Consider the following 13108-nt stretch of genomic DNA (forward strand, 5'->3'; position numbering starts at 1 on the left):
TTAGCTCCCATATCCCGATCTAATTGGTTACATCGATCCACCAATGCTGCAAAGGTAGTTCCTCTACCTTCCCAGTCCGGTAACACTACCTTAAGCATTTTGGACAGTTCTGGCTTTAGACCTGCCACAAAAGCTGCTTTCAGGGGTCCAAACACTTGGTCATCCATTTCCTCATCCGTATTATTCATACCCGAATGTTCGAGCCACATGCATCTAAACCGCTCGTCATACTCCAGGACCTCCTCTGTTCCTTTCTGTTGGCAGGCTGCAATTTTTCCCCAGTCTGTCTTAGCTGGACTGAAGGCTTGCAGCCAGTGTTTAATCGCCTCCCATCCTGCGTCTAATTCTTGCTCATTCTGCCCCAAAGCTTCATCTACCTTGTCGTGCAATTTTCTTCCCTGTGTTTTTGGCACCATTATGGTCAAAATTTGCACTCCATCCCAGGGATGAAGTTGATATATATTTCTTAAGCGGTCCAATTGGTCCCACGTTTTTACTCCCCCTTTCTTTTGGATTGAGCAATTCCTTGGACCATTTATCAATTTTCTCTGGGTCTGCCGGATCATGAACTAAGTATTCTTCGTACACCCTTCTCTTTGTTTTTTTGGTTCCGCCCTCATCCGCAGTCTCTTCTGATTTGACTACAACTCGTCTTTTTTTAAACGGGGCAAAGCGCACCCCTAATTCGTCATCCTCCGACCCTGTATCGTCGGAGGATTCAGAAACCGTATCTATTCCTCGGTCGTGTCTTCGGGTTTGCACTTTTAATTTATCCAAACATGGGTACCCTGGGAATTGATCAATACATTTTCCTTTTCCTATTACTGTCTCTTGACCTAATGATTTTTTCCATTGTTTAATTTCACCTTTAAGATCTTTAACTTCCGCTTCCAGCTTTTCAAGTTCAAGCTTTTTCTGTCGCAGCTGCGCACAAACTGCTTGCAATTGATCCTTTGTACTGGTCAGTTCTCGATCATGTTGGGAACGCATTATAATTTCATTCCGCTTTCGAATCTGGCCCATAACCGCTAGGGACCATCTAGTTCGCTCTTTATTTTTCATACGGGTCGTTTTTCCCCAGACCCTTTTAATCTCGTCCAAGGACCATTGTCCTTTGGAGGTTCCGTACTTTTGTTCGATCTTAATACAGGTTTTAGATAAGTTGAATTGTTGCTCTATGTATTCTTTCAACTGTTCGAGAATTAAATCTAGCGAAACTTCAGGTGGTGCTTGCCCACCTTTAACAGTTGTAGGCAATTCTTTGCTCTTATCTCCTGCTGCCATAATTTCTTTACTGGGGTTTCGAGTCGTAGGCTTTCTAGCGATCAATAGGTCGGTGATTAATTAACTAACACACCGCCGAAGTTTAGACGTCTATGGGACCTCGAGCCGACTACCAACCGGAGGGTTCGCAAACCGGAGGCTTTCGGAATCGCGTAGGAGAGGCGAATTTAGACTTTTGACTGAGGACTTTTTTAAAAAGAGGTGTCCTTACCTCAATATGTAGGTCCGATGTCCAAAATTCAGCTTCTTTCCTCAGCGATCCTGTTCGTGACGCCAAAATTGTTAGATCTCTTAATTTCCAATGAAATACGAACTCCGATGGTCGTTTTAACTTCTTTATTTTTGGCAGAGAGCAACAAGCTGCTGGCTGATTGCCAGTTCCTTTGTCTTACTGGGACCACATGGTCAAAATGGCTGTATTTATACCGGGTTCAATTTACAGAAAAGAACTCGCCGCCTTTGACCTTATTGGCTCAATTAATAGTCTTTTAACCTTTTAATTGGCTCGCTACCCAAGGTCCTAAAATGTCAAGTTGATTGATGAGTTAATGCAACATGCTGAGCAGCACGTAGTAGCTTTAACTTGGGGGTCTGTGAATTTTCAACGCCTGTCTAAATGAGCCTGTTTGAATACTCTATCATGGTGTAAATGGAATGTTGCAACCATAGAGCTAGTACTACAATGTTTGCTAGTTTGTGGGGGGCGGGTGGGGTGAGGTAGAATGCTAATTGACCCAGTTACCTAGACTCTTAATCTCGGCTCCATCCTTTCAGTGTGGGGTAGTTTGCTCTTCACCCCTCCCAAAAAAAAACCAAAACTGCCTCCCTGGGCCTCTACTGCTATTAAACTCACTGGCTTATAATTAATTTGTTTGTCCCTTTCTCTATTTTTGAATAACTTATAACATTTGATACCATGCATTGTGCAAAGTCCAGTTTTACTCCACACCAGCCAGATTTCTGAACTCTGTCCATGTATTTTAAAGAGATGTTTTAGTAAACCTAATGATTCACATGTACCTTATTCAGTGTATTTTTCTCATTTTGGATTTAGCTTCTGCAGGCGCAGTTGTTCAACTGCACATTGTTGAATGTGGTTTAATACTGCTTCCTTAAAAATACTAGTATCTATTTTTGTTTTTTTTGTAGTATATGAGATTTGTCTTGCATTGTGCTTTGCCAACATTTAATTAAGAAAATTACAAATGTTATTCTTAGGTGGTCCAAAAAGAAACATGTCCCAAAGCTGGGCAACTTGGAATCTTCGATCGAAGAAGTAGACTCTTTTTATTCATTCTGGTGAGTTTATTTTGTTTCCTAGTGCATTGTATTTTAGATGTGAATTAGTATTTATCTACTGCTACAACAATAACACCAGCTTACATTTATACTGTACCTTTTAAGGTACAAAATGTCCCATGGCATTTTATAGCATTTTAGAAAAAGGAATGAGAAGTTTTTTAAGGGGGTGGAAAAGAGTTAGTGAGTGAGATGCAGGGTCTCAGAAGGGAGTTCAAGAGAGCAAAGCATGGGTTGCTGAAAAACCTGCCACCAATGATGGGATGCCCAGGAGCTTAGCGTAGGTAGATTACAACCCTCTCATTTTAATAATTTAATGTAAGCCCCACTAATCGATCTTCAACCCATTGCTCTGCACTTTTTTTTTTTTCACCCATTTTCTTCCTCTCCCTTCCTCTTCTGAAGGTATTGGCAAATTACAGCTGATAGGTAATGAAGGGCAACTAGAACCTAGGTGGTCCTTATTCGTGCTTGAACTTTGACAGTGAGCAATAGTAGTTACTAGAGTCTGTGCCTGATAATTTAGACATTATTTGCTCTCTCAAAATTTGAGCCTGTAAATGCCCTTGCAATGTATTTGCTTCATGGGTTCTTTGCTTAAGAATTCCTAGCAATACATTGCGATTAAGAACTAGATGGTTTATTAAAAAAGTTTAACAATCAAACTACGCATTACCAGTTTATCCACTAGGCTCACAACTGCATACCTCATTGTGGATGACCTGGGCCCAACTGACTGGGGTTTTATTGAGTCTTGTGAACATCACGTGACTGGCTAAGCCACTCACAATGCAACAGCTCTATACACTGTAAGCACACTCACAGGTGCATATATTACTGTCCTCATCTGGCATCCACACACATACTTCTGGCTGCACGGCCCATTTGGAGAGGGGAGGGGGAGGTGGGGTGAGTCACTGGCTGTGAGGCCCATGGCGGGGCGGGGGGGGGGGGTCACTCTGGCTGCCTGCCTCTCTTCCGTGGCCCTGTGAGGAGCACGTAGTGTCTTCCGGAACACTTGAGGCCTTCTGCGACTGGTGGGCACCACGGGGACTGGTGTGTTTGATGGACACAGGCAATAATATTAAGTTAGAAGTTTCCTTTGTTTTATGACTTAGTTTTCTGTTAGTTGTGCCCCTTTAAAAGAGGACACTTTTGTTTGATGACACTGGAGCAACCCAATATCTCCTTATCGTTTATTTAAGAAAAGGCATACTTCTGGCTGGAATTGTGACAGGGAACCTTGTCTGATTTTCCATGCAGCTGAGGTCAGCTTACTCAGCACAGCCCAGAACCTGGGACTTTCCTGATCTTTATTGCTAAGCTTACTTACCGGGTAAGCTTGCTGCGTTATCAAAAAACACTTCCCTTCTCTTTTAAGCAGTCAACCAGATAATTGTCATGCACTTTGTCTTTCAAGCTTAGCTATTACCAAGGGAATCAGCAAGATAATTGGAAATTGTCCATACCTAGATGGATTCTAATCATTTTTTGGTGTTAATTAACAGCATCATACATTTGGCATTAAAATTACTATGAAAGAATAATTTAATAAATTATCAAATCTACACACCTTATTTCAGTGCAGATGTCTTGAAAATTATCCTCTTAATCTAGATGTCAGGTTTGACTCAGCAGGTAGCACTCTCGCCTCTAAGTCAGAAGGTTGTGGGTTAAAGCCCCACTCCAGAAACTTGAGCACATAATCTAGATTGACACTTTAGTGCAGTGCTGAGAGAGTCCTGCACTGTTATAGGTGCCATCTGTCAGATAAAATGTTAAAACTCTGAGTCTGTTCTCAGGTGGATGTAAAAGATCCCATTGCACTATTTGAAAAAGAGTGGGAAGTTCTCCCAGTGTCCTGGTAAACATTTCTTCCTCAACTAACATCACAAATAACAGATTGCCTGGTCATTTACCTTATAGTAACAGGGTGCTGTGTGCAAATTGGCTGCTGTGTTTTCCTAAATTGGAAGAGTGGCTGTACTTCAAAATGACTGCATTGGCTGTAATCATGAAAGGCACCGTATACATGCAAATTTTTAGTTCTTTCATTATGTTGCATGTTTCATAGAATCATACAATAGTACAGCACAGTAGGAGGCCATTCGGCCCATCGAGTCTGCACTGGCTCTTGGGAAGAGCATTCTATTGAATCCCACTCTCTGGCTCTTGCCCCATAGCCCTACACTTTATCCTCCTTCAAGTATTTATCCAATTCCCTTTCAAAAGCTCCTATTGAATCTGTTTCCCCCACCCGCTCAGGCAGTACATTCCAAATCCTAGCCATTCATTGAGTAAAAAAGCTTTTCCTCACTACGCCTCTGGTTCTTTAGCCAATCACCTTAAATCTGTGCCTTCTGATTATCGACCCTTCAGCCATTGGAAACCGTTTCTCTTTATTTACTCTATCTTCATGATTTTGAACATAAACCTCTATCATATCTCCTCTTGGCCTTCTCTACTCGAAGGAGAACAACTCCAGCTTCTCCAGTTTATCCACGTAACTGTACTCCCTCCTCCCGGGAACCATTCTAGTAAATCTCTTCTGTAATCTTCTCTCCAAAGCCTTTGCATCCTTCCTAGAGTGTGGACAAAATTCCAAATGCTTCTAAGTGATGTTTTGTAAATTGTGGCAGCTATTTGAGCAATGAGCTGATGATGCTGATCACACAATCACAACATTGACTTGTAGCATGACATCATGCTATTGAACAGTAATCACTGGATGGCATTTTAAGGTTGGCAGCATAATGTGGAAACCAATGAAATCAAAAACAACCCCAAAATAGTAAGTTTAGGGCTAGTACATTTCAATGGAATCTGGAAAACTTGCAAATGCACACAATTCTATGGTTCCACTGATTGTGGAATAACATTATAAAGAGGACCAATGTGTAAGTTTAGCTTTTAGATGAGATGCAAGATTACCTGTAGTTCTCAGAGTTAAGCTTATTCTTGTAAGTACCAGAGATTTATCATCAGCATATAATGACAATAACTGAATGTGTTGAATCCTGAATATTGCAAATTCAGGGATTGGGCAATTTTTTCCCCCCCAAAGGAAAATTGATTCCCAAACAAATACTGCAATGTTTTTCTTCGCCATATCGCTTCCTCTCTTTCTTTTTAATGCAAGAATAATTGAATTCTTCTGCATGTTCTGAAGCTATTGTGTTTCTGTTAGTAAGAGGTGTGCTTGTTGTAGGGGTAAGACTTTAGCTAAGGAGCTTAGTATCTGTCTGTCTATCTTCCTCTCCTCTCTCCACATGGTATATCAGGTGTCATTGATATAATAGGTCGCACATTTGCCTTCCAGTCAGAAGTTTGTGGTTTCAAACTCCACTCCAACATGTAATCTGGCTGATGCTTCAGTGTAATACTCTGAATGTTTCATTGCTGAAGGTGTTATCTTTTGGACTGTGGCCCCTAGCTGTTCAGTTAGCCATAAACGACGAATAGTGTCCTGACCAACATTCTTCCTGGGACCTTGTGTGCAAACTGGCTTCTGCATTTGCCTATGTAATAAGTAATTCATTAGTTGTGGAATGCTTTAAGACATCTGCAGATGTGCTAAGCTGCCATGTAGATGCAAGTTTGTTCTTTTTGGTCCGGACTGCCGATGTGCCAAGTGAATTTCAGAGTGTTGTCATTGATACTTGAATGTGCAGTTGGGGGTATTCAGCTGTGGTTGAGTTTCTATTTATTCAACATGATCTTGTCATTTTGCAATATCTTGTCATGTATTTGCTCAATTTGTTTTTCCTCTGTTTCATTGCTAATGCTCAAGTCCGTTATGTTTAGGTATAACTTTGACTCTTGGCGGGAATTTTCTTACTTGGACGAAGAAGAAAAAGAAAAAGCGGAGTGGTAGGTAATCTTTCACTCTTATCCTTTGGTTTTATTCAATATTTTTTGAAAGCCTTTGGCATAATTATATTTCTTGCAGAAACATTGCATGTGAATTCTCCTCTGGACAGACCTATTTGTTCACCAAAAATGCAACTCTGACAACTGAAGCTTCAATGCTATCCGTTCATACAAATGAAACAGTTAGAATATTTTTAAAAAATGAGGTGGAAAGGAATGCCTTGGCTTGCCCACATTGAAGGAAGCAATATCCTGGATAGACCAGCTCTCTCCACCCCACGCCCCCACCAAAATAAAAAACCTGTAGTCACTGGCTCGTGCTGGTTTTTTTTTTGACGGCTAAGTGCATGTTCTTCCTAAATGGCCATTCTGTGTGCGTGACGTTAGATAGCAAGTTTAGCAGGCTGGTTGAGTGTGGGATCATCCGAGCAAGATCCAGTCAGCAGCAGAGCTGGTATCCACATGCGCTCACTTGTAGTAGGAATTGCTGGGTACAGATCAGGAACATTAATCCTAGCTGCCTGTGTGTGGGTTTCTCCTCCTCCTCCTCCCTGCCAGTCTCTGCAGAGGCTGAGTCCAACTCTGGAGCCTCTGCCAAAGTGTCGGCTCTGTTCAACTAATTTTGCATGGACTAGGATCTGAAACTTGGATCTAATCTGTACATAATACAAAGATGTACACACTGGGTGAGTTCATACTTTTATTAATTAATATTTCAGTTTCAACCTTTATCATAGTGTTGCAATTACAGGTGACACATTATTGTGAACATTGACTTTTGAAAAGATTGGAAATTTGCCAAGTTAGAATTGTATGCATAAACAGGAGTCATTCCAATCAATGGCACTGTGCGTTAGAGCACCATTATGCCACCCCAAGCCTGATTTAGACTTGGCTCAATCCTGTTCCTTGCAAAATAATTGACCGGAATTTGTGGTTAGTGGCGAAGTGAAGGAATTCACCTCTGGCCTCAAAGTATGCTTCGCACCAGGATCTCGGATCCCTGTGTCAAGAACTTTGAGTTTTCCAACATTCAATTCAGATCAACAGAGGTTGGTGGGGATCCCCGAGTGCAAACTGCTGTGACGTCAACAAGCTGTCTAGGCAGCTTGTCAAACTGCAGAATTCCCACAGACAGCGAACAAGGAAGTGAGTAAGCTCTTAAAATTGTTACTTTTAAAAAATGTTAAGAGAAAAATAAAGATTGGGGATTGGGGATCTCGTATGGGGAAATGGCAAACCTGAAATAAAGATGAACAATTCTTAATTTGAAATTTTATTAACATGGATAAATTTCATCTACTGCATGAAATTAAAATTAGTTTTTCAGGCCCTTAACCATTGTTTAGCAGTCAATATGCTGTTAAAATCCCAGGTACACCTAATCCCTTTAGGTCTAGTTTTTAGTGGGGAATTTAACAGGGTAATTACTGCTGAAGTTTTCATCGGTTTCCCTGATTCCCTGTCCGAAATCACTCAAGGATCAAAGAGCATCAGTAATCTAGTCTTAATGCTCTTCGTGATTTTTCTCTCTGCAGCCGAGATGAGAGAAGGTGGATTGAGAAGCAGAACAGAGCAGCTCGGGCACAAAGAAAAAAAGAAGAAATGAATAGGATAAGGACACTAGTTGGTAAGTTGAGATGATTTTTGAAAACTTCTTTAAGCTCCTGTTAATTTGTAGTTGCTTTGAAATTGAACTATGTTAATTTCATTTATTTCAAGCACAACATGTTTCCTGTACTGTTTATTTAAATTGTTTCATTTGAATTACTGGTTAATTTCAAGCAATAAGTAATTTGGGAGTTAATAGTAGTCTGTATATTTTGTAAGACAAAGATAGTGCAGGCTTACGATTTCCCCTCTGCCCCCTACTGTTCACCATCATAATTTCAGTTGCACTACCGTGGAGATGTGTTCAGTGGAGGCCAGATGGGACAGAAGGAAAAATTGGTGGCTTTGCAATTAGTGCATGTGCGCATCAGCAACAAAGACCTAAAATAAGAAATGGGTGAACATTAAGAGCCTTCATCTTATCCACATGAATGAGCTGAGTAGCTTTTCAATTATCTATAATGTGACTCTGCGAGCTTCATCATCAAGGCAGCCTTTGACTGAGTGTGGTGTTAAGGAACCCTAGTAAAATTGAAGAAATTGGGAATCAGGAAAGACTCACCACTGGCTAGAGTCATACCCAGCACAAAGGATGATGGCTGTGGTTGCTGGAGGCCAATCACCTCAGCCCCAGAACATCGCAGCAGGAGTTCCTCAGGGCAGTGTTCTAGGCCCAACCATCTTCAGCTGTTTCATCAATGACCTTCCCTGCATCATGAGGTCAGAAGTGGGGATGTTTGCTGATGATTGCACAGTGTTCAGTTCCATTCGCAACACCTCAGCTAATAAAGCAGTCCGGGGCTGCACGCAGCAAGACCTGGATAGCATTCAGACTTGGGCTGGTAAGTGGCAAGTAATAGTCGTGGTGCTATACATTGCCAGGCAATGACCATCTGAAACAAGAGAGTCTAACCACCTTCCATTTACATTCAACGGCATTACCATCGTTGAATCCCCCACCATCAATATCCTGGGGTTACCATTGACCAGAAACTTAATTGGACCAACCACATAAATACTGTGGCTACAAAAGCAGGTCAGAAGCTGGGTATTCTGCGGCGAGTGACTCACCTCTGACTCCAGAAAGCCTTTCCACCACCTACAAGACAAATCGGGAGTGTGGTAGAATACTCTCCACTTGCCTGGACGAGTGCAGCTCTAGTAACACAAGAAGCTTGATACTATCCAGGACAAAGCAGCCCACTTGATGAGCATTCCATCCAGCACCTTAAACATTCATTCCCTCCACCACTGGCGGACCGTGGCTGCAGTGTGCACCATCTACAAGATACACTGCAGCAAGTCGCCACTGCTTCTTCGACAGCATCTCCCAAACCCGCGGCCTCTACCGCCTAGAAGGATAAGGGCAGCAGGTGCATGAGAACACCATCACCTCCAAGTTACGCACCATCCTGACTTGGAAATATATTGCCGTTCGTCGTCGCTGGATCAAAATCCTGGAACTTTCTCCCTAACAGCACTGTGGGAGTACCTTCACCACACGGACTGCAGCGGTTCAAGAAGTCAGCTTATGACCTCTCCAGGGCAATTGGGGATGGGCAATAAATGCTGGCCTTGCCAATGATGCCCACATCCTGTGAATGAATAAATAAGAAAAAAAAACTTGTAATGTGAATAAGTATAGTGAAATAAGACATGGTTTGCTCTAGATTGAGAAAGGACTAGAACTAGTCAAACACTAATCTATATACAAACTTTTGTACATATGTGTATATGTACTAACGGTGGATAGCAGATTTTGGGACTGCAGCTGACAGCTCTTCAGCAACTGGAGTATTGTTTGTATTGCACCAGTCGTGGGGACCTGTCCTTCGGTGTTCAACAAATCTATGATTGAACATAAACAAAGAATAAGGATAATTTTGTAGTCTCTGGCAGTCAATGATTTGATTAGTCCTCAGAATAATAAATATAATACTAGAACGACCTGCAGTATATTAAAATCTTGTTTCTAAAGGAATGTTTCCTTGTAGTAATAAGGTAGGGAAGGACAGGGTTCAGGAAACATACATACAATAGTACTGGGTGTCGGCTTGACTTAGTCAGTAGTACTTTTGTCTCGGAGTTAGAAATGTGTAGGTTCAAACCCTACTCCAGGACTTTAGCACATCTCGGCTGATACTTCAATGGAGTAAAGTGTCTGTTGTATTGTTGGAGGTGCCTTCCTTCATATGAGATATTAAATGGTCTGTTCAAATGGCGTAAAAGGTACCATGGCATTATTTGATGAAGATTCGGGAGTTCCCCTGGTGTCTTGGTCGTCAACATTCCTACCTCGATCAGTGTCACCCGAAGCAGTTTAGCTGACCATAGGACCTTGCTGATCATGGGACCTTAACTGATGCGTTTACACTGCAATTACAAACAATTCATGAACGTGAAGCCTTTCAGGATGTGATGTGCTATGCAAAAGTCCCTTTGTACTGAAATTAATATGTAATATTAGTAAAATTATTATTTCTGTGACAGCAATTTACTGCAGTGCATATACTTGATATATCATAACAAATGCGTTCACTTCAGATGATTAAAAGGAAATGGACAGCCATATAACAATTTCACCCATTTTAGAATCGCAGATTGGTATAGCGCAGAGAGAAGGTTCATTGAACCCATGAAGTCAGTGTCTTCACATGGCCTAGTCTAAACGCATTGCTGCACACTACCCTTGCCTTTAATATTCTTCTTGTTCAAATAACTAATTCCCTTTTAAAATAATTTATAGATACCTGCCTGTTTTCTTGCCTTTGTTGTGTTTAATTCTGATGAGTGTTGGTCTGTACATCTATCACACAGGAAGGTATGTTGTCAATATATGCCAATGAATTTCTGTAGCATAAAACCTCCTTGCAGTGCTGAAATACAGGATTTTATGTAGTGATTTGCTTGACAGACACTGCATACAGCTGTGACCCTAGAATAAAAAAGTTTAAAGAAGAAGAAAAGGCAAGGAAAGAAGCAGAAAAGAAGGCAAAGGCTGAAGCAAAAAGAAAAGAACAAGAACAAAAAGAGAAAGTAAGGATTAAAAACTGGTAATGTCTATCTGGTTTAATTTTGAATGTGTTATAATTTGATTTCTGCTGGAATAATTTAAAAAGGGATGTCATGTGGGAACAACACACCCTACCAGAATTGTCAGCTGCAGGAAGGCATTTGTGTGCAGTTCTGGTCACCCCATTCCAGGAAAGATGTGATTGAACTGGAAAGGGTGCAGAGGAGATTTACAGGAATGTTGCCTGGACTGGAGAATTTTGGCTGAGGTAAGATTGGAGAGGCTGGGTTTGTTTTCTTTGGAACACAGGAGGCGAAGGGGAGACCTGATTGAGGTGTATAAAATTATGAGGGGCTGGATAGAGTGGATAGGAAGGAGCCGTTTCCCTTGGCAGAGGGGACAACAACCAGAGGGCATAGATTTAAAGTATTAGGGGGAGGAGGTTTAAAGGAGATATGAGGGGAAATGTTTTCACCCAGAGGATGGTGGGGGTCTGGAACTCACTGCCTGAAAGGGTGGTAGAGGTAGGAACCCTCACCACATTTAAAAGATACTTGGATGTGCACTTAAAGTGCCATAACCTACTGGGCTACAGACCAAGAGCTAGAAAGTGGGTTTGGGCTGGGTAGCTCTTAGTCAGCCGGCGCAGACACGATGGACCGAATTGGCCTCCTTCCGTGCTGTACATTTCTATGATTCTATTTCCTCTACTGGTGCCATCCGACAGGATGTAACATTATGTGGGTTGTGCCAAAGATTTCAAATTGGATCAAAAATGACTTGAAACTACAGCTCCCCTTTGTGGCCATTAAAATGCCCTCGGCTTGTCATGGGAACCTTTATGCTTCAACTACCAAACTGGCTGAGAAATATATCGGAAGGCAGGGGGAGGCATTGTCAACATTGTCTTCACAGAGATCCAAGACAATGCGCCCAAGTTTCGGGCCGCGCCTAGAACGGCGCAGCCCCGACCTGGACGCCCGTTTTTCGCACCCGAAAGTGTGCTAAAAAAATACCTGCGGATTCTCCGTCTCCCTGCAGGTCCTATGCAGCTCGGCGCGATGCAGCACGAGCTGTGGGGGCGGAGCCAGGTCCCTGTGCTGAAATCAGTGCCTGGACCTCTGCACAGGCGCGTTACAGTGGGCGGCAAGTGCAGTAGCTCCAGGCGCCCGAAACTGTGTGGGAGGGGCCCGAAGCACGCAGCCCCTAGCCCTGGCCGAATGGGCTCACTGGGGCGGCGTGGATCAGGCTGCATCTCCCTCGTCCAGCTCCTGCTCTGGCTCCAGCTGGCTCTCTCAACCCCCCCCACTCCCGCTCTGACGACCCCAAGCTCCCGTTCCGACCCCCCAAGCTCCTGCTCCGCTCCCCGGACCCCCCCCAGCTCCCGCACCGACGACCCCCCCCCACCCCAGCTCCGGCTTCCCCCGGCCACCTACCTAACTCCTTTGGCGGGGCCCGCCCGCCCAGCATCTTGCTGGGGGTGGGCCTGGCTTCTTCATGTCAGCTGGGCCCATTCAACCTCCTCCCTCTCCAGTCCCCCTCCCTCCCCTCTCCCCTCCCTCCCTCCCTCCCTCCCCTCTCCCCCTCCCTCCCCTCTCCCCTCCCCTCCCTCCCTCCCTCCCTCCCCTCCCTCCCTCCCTCCCTCCCTCTCTTCCCCCTCACCCCCCCCCTCCCTCTCCTCCCTCCCTCCCTCTCTTCCCCCTCACCCCCCCCCTCCCTCTCCTCTCCCTCCCTTTCGTCTTTCCCCCCCCCCCTTCTCGCTGACGGACAGAGAGAGTGACACTGACAGACAGTGAGAGAGACACACACACACTGGGGGGGGCCCCGTCCCAGCATACTGTTGGAGGGCTCCCGGTGCTGCAGTCAGTGAGTAGAAATTTTTTTATTTATTGATTTTTAATTTTTTTTAATTTTTAAATTTTTTTTGATTGATTTATTGGTTGATTTATTGATGTAGTTATCATTTATTATTGATGATGGCTCTATTTGTAAAACTGAAGTGTTTAATGTTTGTAAACTTCCCTTTAAAAC

General features: G+C 43.3%; 1 protein-coding gene across 1 annotated transcript in view; it reads left to right on the forward strand.

The window, feature by feature from the left end:
* dnajc2 (DnaJ (Hsp40) homolog, subfamily C, member 2) overlaps nt 1-13108 on the forward strand; it is a 46271-nt gene that overhangs the window by 19789 nt on the left and 13374 nt on the right. Inside the window, exons 6-9 of the mRNA XM_070897327.1 lie at nt 2503-2583; nt 6388-6453; nt 7992-8083; nt 10979-11100. Of these exons, the coding sequence (XP_070753428.1) occupies nt 2503-2583; nt 6388-6453; nt 7992-8083; nt 10979-11100 (361 nt within the window). The remainder of the gene's footprint in view (nt 1-2502; nt 2584-6387; nt 6454-7991; nt 8084-10978; nt 11101-13108) is intronic.

The sequence above is a fragment of the Pristiophorus japonicus genome, chromosome 13, assembly GCF_044704955.1.
Source record: "Pristiophorus japonicus isolate sPriJap1 chromosome 13, sPriJap1.hap1, whole genome shotgun sequence".
Classification (NCBI taxonomy): domain Eukaryota; kingdom Metazoa; phylum Chordata; class Chondrichthyes; family Pristiophoridae; genus Pristiophorus; species Pristiophorus japonicus.